Source organism: Chelonoidis abingdonii, chromosome 8 (genome assembly GCF_003597395.2).
Source record: "Chelonoidis abingdonii isolate Lonesome George chromosome 8, CheloAbing_2.0, whole genome shotgun sequence".
NCBI classification, from domain to species: domain Eukaryota; kingdom Metazoa; phylum Chordata; order Testudines; family Testudinidae; genus Chelonoidis; species Chelonoidis abingdonii.
The window spans coordinates 35,995,206-36,013,326 of NC_133776.1; the positions used below are offsets into that span (position 1 = coordinate 35,995,206).

The 18,121-nt window shown below is 40.0% G+C and overlaps 1 protein-coding gene across 15 annotated transcripts in view; it reads right to left on the reverse strand.

Annotated features, from left to right (window-relative positions):
* Nucleotides 1-18,121, reverse strand: part of RHBDD1 (rhomboid domain containing 1) — a 103,653-nt gene that overhangs the window by 81,567 nt on the left and 3,965 nt on the right. For 3 of the 15 annotated variants that reach the window (XM_075068520.1, XM_075068525.1, XM_032788868.2), the window contains exons 2-3: nucleotides 4,464-4,982; nucleotides 3,389-3,521 (exon numbers count right to left, since the gene is read on the reverse strand). In XM_075068520.1, coding sequence (XP_074924621.1) covers nucleotides 3,389-3,521; nucleotides 4,464-4,896 — 566 coding nt within the window. In that variant the 5' untranslated portion in view covers nucleotides 4,897-4,982. Of the gene's footprint in view, nucleotides 1-3,388; nucleotides 3,522-4,463; nucleotides 4,983-5,200; nucleotides 5,270-7,254; nucleotides 7,324-8,375; nucleotides 8,497-15,382; nucleotides 15,542-15,657; nucleotides 15,776-18,121 lie in introns of all 15 variants that reach the window. The other 12 variants (XM_075068521.1, XM_075068528.1, XM_075068522.1 and 9 more) reach the window with 7 other exon arrangements.

Below are 18,121 nucleotides of genomic sequence, written 5' to 3' on the forward strand. Positions count from 1 at the left end.
TGACAGATCCACAAGAACAGCACCAACTTTCTTGCCCTTCTTGAAGCCATCTTCAATGTCTTGTGTTAGGCGAATAATTTGAACTCGGGTTGTCTGAACACAGCCTGAACAAAGGGCACTTGTGGTTCAATAACCTTGCTAACTGCATCAGAATCAGGCTCTCCACAAGCTTATATGTGACACAAATGAGAGATATGTTGCTGATTATTCCCTCTTACCCTTGGTCAGGTTCAAGGTGGAAATAACGAACTGCAGTTTCATCTCGCAAGCTAGAGACAAAAAGTCAGCCAACTTAGGCATCTCCATAGCAGACTCCCAGAAGTATCTGTTCTGGCTCCTCTCCTTTTCAACATATATACTTACAACCTACCAACAACTAAAGCCAGTAGGTATATGTACACAGATGACATCTGTCTTGTGGATGTTGGTAATTATCTACAGAATATAGATGGGTAACTTACCCAGGACATTAATTCTCTGGCCGTTGACCTTTGTCAGTGGAGTCTTAGATTAAGTGACTCTAAGATGATAGCCACAACCTTCCATCTGAACAATCACCTGGCCAATCAACTCCTTACTGCCTATGTTGAGGATAGTCCACCTCATTTCCAGCCAGTTCCACCTCATTTCCAGCCAGACTTATTTAGGAGTCAATCTAGACCACAGTCTAACACACCAATCTCATCTACAACACAAAGAAAAAGATCACCTCCCTAAACCCAGGAGGTGTTCACCATACTGCCTAAACCCAGGAACCTCCTGGGAAGTAGAGGCAAACGTTATACAAAGCTCAGTCCTAGTGCTGATATTCACTCCAGCAAAATATTTTGCAGTAGTTTAGGGCAGAAGTAGACATATGAGTCTTGTTTATTCAGAGCAGAACACAACCACCCATATAATTAGTGGTTGCCTTAGCCACACATTAACTTCATGTGTGTTGGCTCATATAGCTCCTTAAAAGTGAAGACAAGAAACAGCATGGAGGGCTATGACAGATTAAAGCAACGTGCTGCACACAAGACTGAAAATAATTCCAATATGTACAAATACGCAATGCATACTTCCACAGGAAGATCTGCCTGTCTCCACGAGAAAACACCTACACCTGCAGTGACAATGACTAATTTCACGACATCCTTTTAAAATAGGCATTCATCACTCATGTCTAACGCTGCCAAAGCTCAGCTGAACAATGGTATATCAGAGCCGACAGCTGTGTGACAGACTTGCAGCAACTCTGGGAGAGAGAGACAGGCATGCTGACTAATTTCATGAGGCCTTATACAGATCCAATGGTTTGCGATCTGGGATGCAGATCCTAGACTAGGCTCAACAATTTGTGGCCTAAGACAGCCAGAATGGCTGCCACAACACAGAAATTTGACCTGGTCCAGTCTCCACAATGTGACCACCAAGCAGCAATGCAGATGGTCAAAAATGTGGTAGAGGAGCGCACCATCAGAAGACAGAAGCGTGAACTGCATACCTTGCTACCCTCAATAATGCAACAGTTAGATGGCTGAACAATCTAGACATTGACTTGCGAGACATACAAAAGAAGTAGGAAGGTTTTTGCAATAATGTCAAAGAAGTGGTAAACTAGTTTTACAATTTAATTAGCACACGAAAACTGCATTCACTGACAGTAAAATTGTGCCAGGAGAAATCCCATCCATCCATCACCTTAAAAGCATGGAAGAAAGAAATTAAGGGGGGAAATCTGTGCATTCTTTTCCATCTTCATATTGCATATCCCACAGATAACATTCTATCGCCCCATAAGACTTTCAATTCCATCTCCAAGATACCCCAAAACAATCCGTATCCCAATTTCAAATGTGCACTTTAAAGCAAAATCTTAAGAGTGATCTCATATGTTTTTATATCAATTATATCAATAGATTAGCACATATGGATTCAGGAAGTTTTCTGCCTTAACACTTCTGGAGTCACTGCTAAGATTTTGCATTAGGATACAAGTTTGAGGAAGTTGGTGATTGTGATGATTGACATTATGATTTACATATTATATTTTTAAATAAAAATCTGTTTTAAAGTGGTCTTCTCATGGTGTGAATCACATGCAACCATACCATTCCCCCACACAGATCAGCAGCAAGGTTTGAAATCCCTGACCTTCAAGAGTGCTAAATTAGATCCTTACTATTTGAGCTACAGGAGTAATTGCTAGTCCCTTTCCAGATCAGCCACTGTAGAAGGACTTGACACATATTCAGAGTGGATGCCACAACTATTTTATTATTCAGCAGTAGAATATTGGTAATCAGGAAACTAGATTCTATCCTATACTCAGGGAGAGGAGTGTGAGTAATATAGTGGTTAGAAATAGTACAGTAGTTTAGACACAATGAAATGCAGTATAGTGCAATGATAAGATTTGGGTTGGTCAAGTTAGAAAGCTTGACTCTATGCCTGCAATGACCTTGCACGAGCTCTCTGCCAATTTAGTTAAAAATTGTGGGTGGTGCAGGAATGTTCAGTACTTCTTCCCTGTCTCCTAGATTGGGGCTCATGCAGTCATCAATAGTAAGGGTAGTAAATTGCACAGGAATGTAAACATCACTATGAGTGGAGATTTAAATTCTCAGTTTCCTCCTTTCCAGCTCAGGGAACTGTTCCTAAACTATCATACCATTTGATTTGGGAGTGTTTTGTTGTGTGTCTCATGTTTTTAACCACCCCCTGAAACACGTGATGGTGCTCACAGACTGGTAATAAAATTAAAATTTGGTGGGTTTATCATTTTCCATTATGATTAAGAAGTTACAAAATACACTATTACCTAACACTGTTGACATATAACTGATTTTCAGGAAATCTGCACAAAAGGGAGAGGAAGAAGATTCTAAACCAAGAAAGGGATGGGATGGGTTGGGAGGATTGAGCACAGGGTAGAATGGAGTCATGTGGCCAGTGAGGTTGTGGTTTAATTGGTGTAGGGTTTGGGAGAAAATCGGATAAGAGACAGATGTGGAAGAAGAGGAGACTGGCATTAGGAGTGAACTGTTAAAAAGTGACAGATTGATAAATATTTGTTTTACCTGCCAGGCCCTTTCAGGCAATATATCCCAGTTTTTCAATTGAATGGGAAAATAAAGAGCGTATTCCTTCTTTTTCCCAACCAATCTTTGTTCTTTTCAACCAAAACACTTCTCAGTAACCTTCCCACAAGCAAGGTGTCCCGTTTTTTTTCCTTTGACAAGCATGATCAACCTACAAGGTGTGGAGGAGAGAGATGCAGATTGCTACCTGCAACTCCACTGTTTATTTTGAGTACCAGACATCATTGCTCATGTGGCACAATGTATACATAGCTAAATGGATCCAAAAACGTGTATGTGACTTGAGAATGATCTAATCAACTTACCCTGGGGAACATAAATGAATGGCCACAAGCTCCAGCCAACAAGCATATCTGCTGGATACAGGAATTCCCATGATGTTGCTGGTCCCTCCTGGGTGATAATGATTGTTAAGGACTTTCAAAGCAAATAATACTCCTAAAAACAAAACAAAACAAAACAAAAAAAGCACACCAAGAAAGAAATAGCTGAGTTCAGATGATGTGAAAAACTCAACTGCAAAACAAACAAAAATGGCTGAAAACATCTGGGGTGTTTTGAGGAATCCCTGAACTTGGGGACAAGTATACTCAGTGAACTGAGAAATGAAACTGGACAAAAGCCAAAAATAAATGATTGTGTCTGATTAGCCAAAGATATTACAGAAAGTTAAGTAGCCTGGGCTGGTAGAAAAATCTGAGCAGCAGCAAAAGATAGAAAATGAACCTTTGGTCAGAAAATAAGTAGGAAGGGTTCTAGAGAGAACTGAGACACTGGCTTTTTGAATAAAGAGAGAGTGGAGTTTTTCTTCCACAGCTAGTATCTTTGAGGACTAAATCTAAAAGCTAGTGGAGTTCTCAGTCTGCCCTGCGTTGAAAGCACAAGACCCCAAGAGTGGCAATCTTAAGATTACAAGTATTCTGTAGAAATATTTTTATTAAATATTTGCTGCTGACTTTGATTTGGACAAACTGTGAACTTAAATATATAATAGAAAATGAAAATTATTCACACTACAATAACTGTAATTCGACAAAACATGTTGCCCATATATATCCCACTCTTGGTGTGCACGCACTGCATGCATTCAAGTTTAGATTCTTTTGGCCAGCAGTGTACATTGTGGCTGTACCTCTGTACTGAGAGTCCTCATGCCTCCACCCAGAAAATCTAAATTCAAGTGCATGCGCACACATGCACCAAGAGTGGAGTATATACATATATATGAACAAGCACTCAAAGAAGTCATGATGCATATTACCTGTTCCAATCCATGTTCATTAGAGAAACATTTCCATTTTCTATATTATAAAATATTACTATACAGAATCTATAACTGTGCAGTTCAATAAATTAACCTGTATCTCCTGCATACCTTACCTGAAAAGCCAACAGCGCAATTCATTTTGTATGAAGGGTCATTCAGAAGTTCTGCAAGTGCAAATTCCAACACCATGTACACAATGCCAATCAGCACTGAAAATACTGCAATTATATACCCAAACAATACGCTTCCAAGCTTACGTTCCAACTTTATCCCCTTCCAAAGCAAGGAGACCATGTTAAAATATAAATGCCAATCATCTGCATGGTGAACTGGAGCAAGCAGCAAACGCTGCCAGTCTTTCCGGTAATAACCTTGGTCTACACTGATACACACTTTCAGCAGTGGTTTCAGAGGTTTCAAAAAAACAAAAACATTCAGGGCTAGGATCCCAAGTGTTACAGGTGGAATGTTTTCAAGCCCAACTTGAAAGACTTGAGAAAGTAGCAAGATTAGTCCAACATCTATTCCCCTCCGTCTTCGCTGCATAATCACTTCTTATTCTGAGAAACTATAGGATTGTTCCAATTTCCAGTCTATTGTTGGAATCCAGAAATACACAAGGTTAGGAAATTCTGAAAGAAAAATAAATCTATATTAATTGACAAACAATTATTTTATCAATAACTAATCAAACACACAAGGGGCATTTTCAAGCTCACTGGATGTTTTCTAAAAATACATAGACTATTCACAAATTCTGCAGAATATTCTCAACTGTAACAGATGCAGACAGCACAGTTAAAGACAAAAATACAATTTACATTAACAAAGTTCAAGCACACAAGTTTACCATAAATACAAGATGATATTCTGCATCCCTTTGTAAGGTCTGAGTTAAAGGACTTCACAAAGTAGATTCCTAAAGGCATGAAAGAGAGAAAAGAATCTGCAAGAACAGCTGCAGTTTGCATCTCATGGCCCTATGTAGGGCTGTAGTTGATCTCTGCTGTTCATGAATGTGCAAGCCATGTTTCCTCTTCCACCCTGATCTACTCACAACTAACTTGTGACCCCAAACCATCACGAAGGAGTTGGAAAGTTCCTCTCTATGGTCTCAACATTCTGGCATTCTATTTTTAGTTTTCCATGGCAGCTTTCCTAGAGGCAGTCATAGTATTTGATTCTCATTCTATCTGAAATCCTCCCACTATCTTTTCTTCCAAAATTTTACAGATATTCACGAGACACCAAGAATGGTAATCTAAATGACTGTCAGGTCGCAATATAAAAAAATTCTGCTCAAATAGTTAAGTGGTTCCACATAGGAACTTACTTTAAAAACTGAGAGTATTAATGTAGTTCTTGGAAAAACTTTGTAGAGTGGTGAAAATACATACTTCATATTTTCCTCAGTACCATACTTCTTTAAGATATAGTAGAAATGAGCCAGGGTGAAAGTAACATTCAACACTTACTGGAGCAGGGGCCAGCTCTGGCCCCTGGAAGGGGCGGGGCCTCAGACAGAAGAGGCGGGTTAGGGGTCAGCATCCCCCAGCCAGCCCATCTGCGCTGCCTGGCCCACACCGCCCGGGGCTCCAGAGGTGATTTAAAGGCCTGGGGCACTGGCCACAGCCCCAGGTCCTTTTAAATTGCCAGCTCCTGGGCAGCTGCTCCTTTTGCTTCTCCCCCATCCTGGCGGCGGTGGCCCAAGGGTGCAAAAAGGGCAGTGATGTTAAAGCACTGCCGTGGCAGTGATTTAATGTTGGTGGAGTACAGGCTGGTACCGGCAGCTGCTTTTTACCGGTATGCCGTATCGACTTACTTTCACCCCTGAAATGACCACAGAAGAAAGAACAGTAGCAAAAACAACTACAAATAAAAATTCCATGTAAGTATACGCAATGGGAGAGATTCTTGCTCCCTCTCTGCCCCATTTATGTCAAGTAAAATGATCTAAGAGATGTGAAGAGGCTCTAAAAGCCCTGGGTGTGGCTGGGGGCAAAGGAGGAGGAGAATTCTTCCTCAGTTTCCCATGCTTGAAGACAGTCACAGACTGTCCTTTGAGGACTTTTGTAAGCCCTAACATATGTGTAGCGCTGCAGAGATTCTGGAAAGCAGAGCAGCCTATAGGCAGGTGGGGACAGGCTGTTACAATTCAGACAACACCTCGTGACTGTCTAAATTACACGGGGGGGGAGCTCCTCAGAATCAAGAGAGCACAAGAGTAGTTTAAAGCCATCTTTTTCTCCCCCAGCTCCTGGCGTGTGTGTTCTGTACAGCACCTCTAAGAGATGCAGCACAGAATTTCACCCATACAGAACCAGGAACAAAGATCAAATTCATCAGTCAACCTTATCTTTCAAAATTACACCATGAAATCATTTCCATACTTTCCAAAGTTCTCATCTCAAACAATACTCAGGACGTTTTTCAGATAAAATCAATTATTTTAGAAAAATGAATATTTATATATGATATAAAAGTAGAGTGGCTTATTTTGGTTTAGCTTAAGTCTGTATTTCACAGTTCTGCATTATGATTATTAGAACAGAGAGCCTTAAAAACCATTGCGACTGGGAGAAATTCCAGCTTCCTAATGGGACCCGGCACTTGCTAATACTCTTGGAATTGCCAGAGATAAGCCCTGTTTTAAACGTAATATTTTTATTTTCAGAGAAGTTATCTGAGGCCATTTGAGAGTTTATGGCTCCCTCTGCTCCCCATATATTTGGATTCAAGACGTAGTGACCTCATGCAATAACCACAGTATTATCATTAAACCATTTCAGTGTTTGTGGTTCTAGATTAGACATTTTACAAGACATATTAAACATTTTTCCCCTCATGGAATCACTAAATGGAAGAGTTAAAGCTGTTTCAGTTTCTTAATCATCCATTTCTTACCTTAATGTGTTTGGATTTCTCTTAAATGCAATCTCAACTTTGAATGTCCTGGGTATATAACACTTGGGCCTAGAGATAAGTACAACTTTATTTTTTTTTAAACTCACCAGTTACTAATACATACTCTCACCTTTGCATAGATTTTTTGCCTGGGATTTACTGAACAGTTTTAAATTATTAAAATATCATACATGAACATAATACAAGAAACCTAAAGAGAAAAAAACATATATTAAGTTCTAACAATCTAAAGATATGTAGTATGAACCTTAATTTAACAAAAAAAAATTAACTTTCACCAGCAGATTCACTGGTACACTAGACTTGCCAGATTCTACCAGTTAAGCTGGGTTTACATCACAAAAGGAACTTAAAGCAACCAAAGTGCACTGGGTGAACCAGGCTCTTATTCTGCAATTGATTTATTGGTTTACATTAGATGGCTGTGTTAGATGAACGAGACACAGGGAGAACCCAGTCCCTATGTCCATGTGCGTTAAAAGCTCCCTGTACTTCTGCTTAAATTCCACCGGCAGTGCTGCCTAAGTGTGCAGTGGGACTGAGGTAGCAGCATTACAGAGAGTCTGTCAAGCACTGATGCTCTAGCTAGCATGCAGCAAAAAAAATAAAATAAAATAAAAAAAATCTTTAAACAGCGGTAGTGAGCCAAGTAATCTAACCAATGAGAACTTTTGACAGAGGCCCAACCGCCCTCTACCACTAAGTCATTACAACCAATAGAATCATTGCATGCAAAATAGCTACAGATAGGGATTAGTAACTTGAGGCATCACAATCTCTCATTTAATAGTTATCTGAGATGTGACCTGAGCCTGCCTGTAGCCTGTAATAGATGCAATCATCAATAATTTGACTTAATTGCAACCTAATTTCTTCAAATATAGTATATGAACAAGATTTCAATTAACTACATGACAAATTTGAAGCGTCTGCATTATTCCCTTGATATCATCATTCAGGACAGTACCCTTACTTATGCAAGCAAAAAGTCCACAAAGACCCAGATCAATAATGTCACAGTAACACATGCATCTGCTCCTCTGTCCCCTTTCTGGTGTCTCTGAGTGCACTTCCCTCAGGTGTTATGCCTTGTACTTTACCTCTCTGGAGGTGAAATGCTACTTTTAGAGCAGGCCATGGACTGCAGTACCCTACATATCAATTGTGCTTATCCAAGAGGTTTGACTGGTTTCAGCTCTTGTAATTCTTCTCTTTGGGAATCTGTGAGTAGTGATAAATATAGTCACCAAACTGTCTTTTTAAACCCAAAATATTGTTTACTTTAACAGTAGGCAAAAAGCAGAAGACATAAAAGGCTTTCAAAACAACAAAATTTATAAAAAACTCTTACCTAAAATCTTACTATTCCCAATGGTAACCCACGCAGCCCTAACTTCTTCAGACATCCCCAAGGGGTGCCTGTGTGTCAGTCTTGTTCTTGTTGAACAACTCCCTGAACAGCAACCCCTTTTGAGACAGAGTACCTTTTAAAAGCTACCATAGGTCTGCTGATCTTCAGGTTCCCAGACCGTGCCCCAGGTCATCAAAAACAGTTTTGTACATTGGCTGGAGTAAGGAGTTAGAATCTTAAAAGTTAATAGTTTGGGCAAAGTGTCTTAAATGTTATTAAGTGTTAGCTGAGAAGTGGCTTATCTTGAGCCATTCTTATTCCCTTCCTACTTGCTCTCCTTACAGTTCCCCATTAAACTAAACCAATATATTCATACAGTTAACAAGCTCAATTACCAGGTCAATACATACTACTCATAATTTATTGCAGAGCATGTCCCTCAAAGACATTTACAGTAATTTCTCCAAGAACATAATATAAGAACGGCCATACTGGGTAAGACCAAAGGTCTATCTAGCCCAGTATCCTGTCTTCTGACAGTGGCCAATGCCGGGTGCCCCAGACGGAATGAACAGAACAGGTAATCATCAAGTGATCCATCCTTGGCACCCATTCCCCACTTCTGGCAAACAGAGGTTAGGGACACTATTGATGGACCATCCTCCATGAATTTATCTAGTTCTTTTTGGAATCCTGTTACAGTCTTGGCCTTCACAACATCCTTTGGCAAGGAGTTCCACAAGTTTACTGTGTGTTCTGTGAAGAAATACTTCCTCTTGTTTGTTTTAAACCTGCTGCCTATTAATTTCATTTGGTGACCTCTAGTTCTTGGGTTATGACAAGGATAAAACAACACTTCCTTATTTACTTTCTCCACACCAGTCATTATTTTATACACCTCAATCATCTTCCCTCCCCTCGTCCCCCCGTCATCTCTTTTCCAAGCTAAAAAGTCCGTTTTATTAATGGCTCCTCAAACGGAAGCTGTTCAATACCCCTAATTGTTTTTGTTGCCTTTTTCTGAACCTTTTCCAACACATCTTTTTTGAAATGGGGAAACTACATCTCCACACAATATTCAAGATGTGCATGGGTTTATATAGAGACAATATGATATTTCTGTCTTCTTATCTATCCCTTTCTTAATGATTCCCAATGTTCTGTTTGCTTTTTTGACTGCCACTGCACATTTAGTGGATATTTTCAGAGAACTATCCATTATGACTCCAAGATCTCTTTCTTGAGTGGTAACAGCCAGTTTAGACCCCATCATTTTATATGTATAGTTGGGATTATGTTTTCCAATGTGCATTACTTTGCATTTATCAACATTTAATTTCATCTATTTTGTTGCCCAGTCACCCAGTTTTGAGAGAGCCTTTTGTAGCTCTTCGCAGTCTGTCTGAGACTTAACTATCTTGAGTAGTTTTGTATCATCTGCAAATTTTGCCACCTCATTGCTTACCCCTTTTTCCAGATCATTTATGAATACGTTGAAAAGCACTAGGCCTAGCACAGACCCATGGGGACATGACTATTTACCTCTCTCCATTCTGAAAACTGACCTTTTATTCCTACTCTTTGTTTCTTATCTTTTATCCAGTTACCACGGATGGACCTATCCTTCATTAACTTTAGTTCTTTTTTAAACCCAGTTATACATTTGGCCTTTACAACAGGGCCTTGTTTACATTAAACGAATACATAATTGGTTAAACAACTGCAAACAAAAACTATTAATGGAATGTTGTAGATTGGAGGGAGGTCTTAAGTGGGGTTCCACGGGAATCTGTTTTGGGTCCAGTGTTATTTAACATCCTTATTAATGATCTGGATGTAGGAAAAGAGAGCATACTGATAAAATCTGCAGATGTCAAAAAGCCGGGGGTGGGAGGAGGTGGCAAATATTTTGGAGGATAGAGCTACAGTTCAGAGGGATCTTGATAAATTGAAGAACTGATCTATAGTCAACAAAATTAAATTCAACAAAGACAAATGTAAGGTCCTACACTTACTGAAGAAAAACCAAACGGACAAATAAGAATGAGGGGGGAAATGGCTTGGCAGCAGCATGCTGAGAAGGATCTGAGAGTTGTGGTGGATCACAACCTCAAAATGAGTCACCAACGTGATGCTGTTGAAAAAAAATCAAATGCAATTTTAGGTTGCAATTAACAGAGGCATAGCATGCAAGTCACAGGAGGTGATAGTGCCACTCTACTTAGTGATCGTTAGGCCTCAGGTGAAGTTCTCTCTCCAGTTTTGGTAACCAATGTATAGAAAGGATGTGGAGAAACTGGAAAGGATCCAGAGGCAAGCGACAAAGATGATCAACGGGATGGAATGCAAGCCATATGAGCAAAGGCTGAAGGAACTGGGTACATTCAGTTTGGAAAAGAGATTGAGCGGAGATATGATAGCAGTCTTCAAATACTTGAAAGGCTGCTTAAAAATGGTGGGGAAACGTGTTCTCTTTTGCACAGAGGGCAGGACAAGAGGCAATGCATTCAAACTACAGCATGGCAGATTTAGATTAAATCTCAAGACAAAACTTCCAAACTGTCAGAACTGTAGGACAATGGAACAGACTGACTAGGGAGGTTGAGAAAACTCCTTCGCTGGATTTTCAGGAGACTGGAGAGCCAACTCTCTTGGATGGTTGGTAAATCCGGCACCTTGGCAGAGGGTTACACTAGATGATCCTTGCGGTGCTATCTAACCCATTGATTCTATGATTTTAACATCTCTGGCAACGAATTCTACAGGTTGACTGTGTTGAATGAAGAAGCACTTCCTTTTGTTTGTTTTAAGTCTGCTGCCTATTGATTTCATTGGATGACCCTCAGTTCTTGTTACATGAAGGGGCAAATATGTGAAGAAACTAGAGGTAGCTACTAATCCTGAAGCTGCAATGAAAAAAAGAATTTGAATCATTTCTATAAATGGTTTTGAGACAAACAGGGCTACAAATGTATCACACATATTCAATGGGAAGCAAAGATAGAGAAAGGTGGTTCATGCAGGGGTGCTGGAACCAGAGGTGCTGGGGGTGTGGCTTCCATCATATACAGGGTTTCAGTTTTGTTCAATGGCTTTCAGCATCCCCACTATAAAAAGTGTTCCAACACCACTAGGTCCACATGTGTAAACTCCAGGCAAAAACAACAAATTTATACAGTTTAATTTTAGCTTGTTGAAAATAAAACCTGTATGTTTACAATTCACAACCTGTTTATTATATGATAACATTTTTGCTGTCTATATCTGAACACAGAATTTTGCTTATCTAAAGCAAACTAGCAGTCTCTCTTACAAAACAGGTCTTTATTTAGAAGGTGTGCATTTGAATTAGTAAAAATATGACAGCTACTCTACTTAAGTACCTGAATGTTTATTTTATATTTTTAGCGAACTGTAAAGTTTAATAGCCACAATGCTGGCTAGTTTGTTAAAGACTATTTTCTTTCATTGGTGGATTTTTTTGATCTGGGAAGCTTGACTTGGATGTAAATTTCTACACGTTTAATTGCAAGTTGTTTAGAGCAGTGACCCTCTTGTTTTGTTTGTATGATAGCCCAATAGAGCCCTAATCATGACTGTATTATGCACTACTATAATACCACTACAGGTAAAATTTTCTAACCAACATTCCTGCTTCCTCTTTACCCTTTTAAAGGACCAGGAGTTACTATTCATGAGGTTTTTTAACTAATCTAAGAATATCTATAAATATATGAACGAGAGACCATTCACAGGCTTATTCTTCTTAAATATGATACCAAAATACATTTCCAGGAGGATGCACGATTACAAACACATTGGCTCTAGATTTCTAGATTGTGGCCCCGATCCTGCATACATTTACGTGTGACAGTGTAAGTATATAAACAGTCCCACTGAGTCTCACTATCTGGAAAATTAAAGTGTCCTGTACATTATAATACCTCTTACCAAATTTGCAGGAAAAAAATGGACTAACAGACTGATAGTTTTATAAGAACTATTCCATTTTTCCCCATCAATTTAAATGAAATTCATAGTTTATTTTTTAACAAGTTTGGTCTCCCAAAAATTAAAATAAGAATTCTTATAAAAACAGAAATAATCCCTGGGTCAAAAATAAAAAGGATACCATAGAATTCTAAGAAATTCCTTATAGAACTCTAAGAGAGTAACCCAAAATATGACAACAAAAAACAGGATTACTTTAAGGATCAAAATTCACTTATGAGCATCATATTTAAATTATGAAAAAAAAGTAAGTAACAACAAATCTTTGGCATTGGTTAGTATATGATGAAGTAGAACACCTTGATAGTGCACGTAAAATGGGGGTTACCACCCAAGTGCCCCCTCATGGCCAAAGGTCACGCAGCAGCACCCTGCCTCTGGTTTTCTGCCTCCTTCACTGGACACCAAAGAGCCATCTCACTCTCCCCTTAAATCAGGGCGGATTGAAGTGCACACATTCTCCACCATATATAGGCTTGTCAGAATTCTATTTTATCAATAACTATCAGTAAATGTACATTTCAGCTGACATACAAATCACACACACACCAAAAAACAAACAAACCCCACCACCACCACCTGCAATTGGCAACAGTTACCTCACCTACAGTGATAGCCTGCCTCCTTGCAGTCATGGCCAGGGGGCTCAGCTCCACTGAGCTGGGCAACTGCAGCCTCCCCTGTTATATCCTGTGCCCCATATCTTGAGCTTCTCTGCCATGCAGGGAGCCCCCTGCAATCCCGCTCATAGCTCTGCCCTAACCATAAACCCAACCATAAATCTCCCTTAACTTCCTACAACTGTAAAAATAAAAATAATCAAAATTAGAAAAAAAAATCAAGTTCTTCCATGTCTAATCATATGTGGCACAGCATGACTTCTCCGCAGATTAATAAGCACTCATTGCCATGCCCAGCCTTCTTTAAGTAGGTTCATTTGTTCAAACATAAGGACATAACAGACAAAAACAGTTCCTCAACAGATTTTTTGTCCTAGGGTTTCACGGCCTGCCCTCCCAGGGGTCTCCAGTAATCCTGCTTCTTGCAGCTTCCCAGTCACAGCCAGCTCTCATTTCCCTTCTGGAACACTGGCTCCAGGGCTGCCCCCCTTAGCACCTCACCCCTGTTCCAGGGACTCACCCCTAGAGTTAGCTCCACTCCTCTGTAGTTCCTCTCCCCAGGCATAGCCTGCCCCAATCACTCTTTTTCTCTTCTTGCCCTCGAACAGGCCTTGATAGCCACAGGTGTAGCCTTGCCCCCTTCATTGGCAGAACTGGGCTCACCTGCTCTGACACAGGGGAACTGGACCTGGTCTACTCACAGGGGGCTTTCATTAATTGGGGCAATACTTGGGAGCGTTGTATTGCAATAAGATGGTTATTTCTCTTTCCTCCACATCTCTTACACTCTGTTTACTCCTTTCCATTAATGCTCCCTTTGTATTTTCCTATCATTTCTAATTCTATACCTTTTTTACATCAGCTTTTTATGTCCGGAACAGGTGCCTTCCTTTGTGTCAAAGACCCTTTCGCTCCTCCTTCAAAACACTCTTCTTTCATCAGACTTTACATCCCTAATCTCAATTTCATCATTCTTGCCCATTCATAATAGAACAAAAAAATAAATACAGAACAGCAACTGATTAAATTACCTGAATTCTCAATAATTTTTCCTCTTTACCACAGCATTCCATTTTGCCTACTTTATTCAACCTTGTTTCCTCTGGCTCTCGTCACTTCTGGTAATGATATTAATCTAAGGTCCTTACTATAATTATCACTGTAAGGTCCTTGATTCAGAAATTTTGCCTTTTTATCTTTTTAATTGTTTAACTGGTTAACGTTTTAAATGATATTTACATCCCTAACTACAACAGGGCTCCAATCTTACTGGGACCTCTGAAGGTTATTATAATGTTAATAAATAATAATAATGGTAATGTATCCTCAAAAATGTGTCATCCAAGAAGCTTTATATTTGGCCCCTATAAGTGAAACACACAAGAAAGATAGCAAGCAGTTTCTAGAGAGCCTTTTGGAATGCAATTCATTTAAAACATATAGTGCTTTCAACTGTTTGAAACATTCTTCCTCCAGCCTCTACTGTGTTTATGAAAAGGCTAATGAGATTTGAAACAATGAAGGACTTATTCTGTTTTTCTCTGATATCCAAAACATGCCACCGCCTCCAAAATGTACAAATTTTCAGAATAGACTTGAACTGGACATTTGTCTTTAACCTAGGCTGCCACGTGTCTGCATTTTTTTGTCACCTACTCAAGATAAATGTATGAACTAAACATTCTAGGAATTTATTTTTGTTTGTTTGTTTTGCACTAATTCAGTGAAAAGCATTTAAGGATTTATTTTTAATTTGAATAGAACCCCTTCTGCTTCAGAAAAGTTGTTTGACAGCCATAGGATATTATACTGTGATTAATGGATTACCATTATTAAATTGCCTGTTAGTAACATTCCTTAAAATATTTTTATAAATAACTAAGAATTAATTCTGTGACTGCTATGTTATTGACTGTCCCTGAAGTAGCAGAGTGGATGACACATCACATTAAAACCCCAGTTTCTGGAGAAAGGACTGAGTTACAAATATCTAACAACAAGGACTGGGGCTCTGCTTAAGTGAAATATATTTTTAAGGAGGCAAAAACTCAACTCTTGCCTTGGGTCTTACATTCTGCAAGTAAATAGAGAAATAAGAAATTGCTGGAGCATCCTTTCCCCTTACCATTCCGCAGGTTAGGTGTTGTAGACAGGGTATGTCTCAGTGCAGCTATATTTGAGGCTTTGGAACTGCTTCAGTAATTATGGGGGTGGGAGAACTTGAACCTTGGAAGAGCTGTCATCAGTCTCTCAAAAACCTAAGGGTACTGCAAATAAGAGCAGCCTAGAGCCAACAAAATTGATTTGTAATGAGAATTCCTAGTTAGAACATGTGCAGTAACCATTTGTAATAAAATCAATGAACAAACAACCTTTATAAAGTATTAGAGTTGTACCTACCTTAACACTGAAGCAGAAATTCTATGAAAGAAAAGGCTGGTGGTCCAATGAGGCAAATACTACTCTGGATGGTTTATCTTGATTTATCAGGAAGATCTAATCATTTAGGGTGCTAAATCTGCAGTATAAAATCAAGCATGTGTTTCAAAGAGTTTGTTTACTCTACAGGAACGATACAGGCATAGCTATGGTGGTATAACCTCGTAACACAGATGAAGTCTACACAAATGGAAGGGGGTTTTCCTGTCGCAGTAGGAAAACCATCCTCCTGAATGACAGTAGCTAGGTGAACGGAAGTATTCTTCCATCGACTTAGCTGTGTCTACACTGGGGGATTAGGTCAGCTTAGCTACATAGGTCAGGAATGTGGACTTTTCACACCTTGACCTAAATGTTAAGTGTAAAAAGGCCAAAGTAATAAGTTAGGCCACTTTCTTTAGCATTACCTTCAATACTTGGAAAATCATCTACTAGTGAATTAGAAATGAGAATGCAAGTAGAGAAAACTGAACCAGCATGAGAAGCAGCTCAAAAATTTGAAATAGTGTGAACTTCCTTTATATATTCAATGTACATGCTTAATTTGAATGTAAACAGAAGGCCAAACCACTACCTATAAATTTCACAGCTTATTGTAACTTGCAGTCAATTTTGTGGTTAATAACAAAAGACAAGGCTCTGACATCATTATAGTTGTAATTAATTTACACAGAGTGACTTCCGGTTAATCAAATGGCTTTCTAAAGGATTTAATGATTTTTCATTTATAAAGCAATACCCAGCTTTGTTATACTGAACAAAGTTTTAAATTTAAAATTGAACAAAAATGATAAATAATACACCTTATAAAATGTAATGGAAAATTACTAATATTTTAGAACATTTTCACACTAGTTTATTTTAAACTTGCTTCTGCAAAGTATTTGAAACATACAAGTCCTGTTTCATTGTCCTAGCTTAATGAATATTTTAAATAGCAGACAGAATACACTTGAAAAAAATAAGGCTATGTCTACACTGCAGACTTTACAGCAGCTATGCTGCTGTAAGGTCTCATGCAGCCACTCTATGCTGGCAGGAAAGAGCTCTCCCGCCGACATAATTAAACCACACCTAATGAGCGGCGGTATCTATGTCGGTGGGAGAGAGTCTCCAATTTTAAAAACACCAATTTTTATCTCTTAACTTTGATTTCCTATGCTTAAATTCACTGGCTCCATATATCTGACCAATGATTTAAAATCTATTTAGTGGTTATGAAAGTTACCTGCCTTAGCAAGTGATGTCTCATTAATCCACAGAACAAGTACACAAAATAACACAGCCAGTATAACATAAGCTTTCTCAAATGACTACATCAACACGATTCAATCGTAACTGTGGTCTACACCAGTGCTTCTCAAAATCAGGCCGCCACTTGCTCAGGGAAAGCCCCTGGTGGTCCAGGCCAGTTTGTTTACAAGCCGCGTCTGCAGGTTTGGCCGATCACAGCGCCCACTGGCCGCAGTTTGCTGCTCCAGACCAATGGGGGCTGCGGGAAGGGCGGCCAGCACATCCCTCAGCCTGCACATCCCTCAGCCTGCACCACTTCCGAGGAACCGCGGCCAGTAGGAGCCACGATCAGCTAAACCTGCAGATGCAGCAGGTAAACAAACAAGCCCGGACCGTCAGGGGCTTTCCCTGAACAAGTGGCAGCCTGACTTTGAGAAACACTGGTCTACACTACAGAGTTATGTCGACGTAAGGCAGCTTAGGTCGACCTAACTCTGTAAGCATCTACACTATAATGTAACACCTACCGACCTAAGTCACCCACTACATCGACTTAATAACGCCACCTTCACAAAAGGCATAGCTCTGAGGTCAATGTAGTTAGGGTGACACAGTATCAGTGTAGACACTGCATTATCTACATCTCCTGTTGGCTGTTAGCTAGAGCCCTCATCCCTCTGCCCCGCCCTGACAGCCTGCCCCAAGGCTCACAGCTGGAGCCCTGCCACCACAGGGGTGGGAGCTGGAGGACCCCCCCATCGCTGCCCCACTCTGAACTCACAGCTGGAGGCCCCCACTGCCCTACGCTGACAGGCTATGCTATCAGCCCTGCACCGGGGCTTATGCGGAAAAACAATAAAACTGACTAGCTTGCATCTCTTTACGGTAATATCGCCTGCTAACCACTTTTTGGTCAGACTGCCAGAATCACATGCTCTCTAGCTACTCTTTCTTTGGCTTCCTGAGGACACATATGGGGGTCAACCTAACTACTGTCTTTGTGAAGGTGGATTTACTACAATGACAGAACCCCTTCCATTGCTGTAGTGCAGAGGTGGGCAACCTTTTGGCCCAAGGGCCATATTGGAGTTGCAAAACTGTATGGAGGACCAGGTAAGGAAGGCTGTGCCTCCCCAAACAGCCTGCCCCGGCCCCCTATCCACCCCCTCCCACTTCCTACCCCCTGACTGCC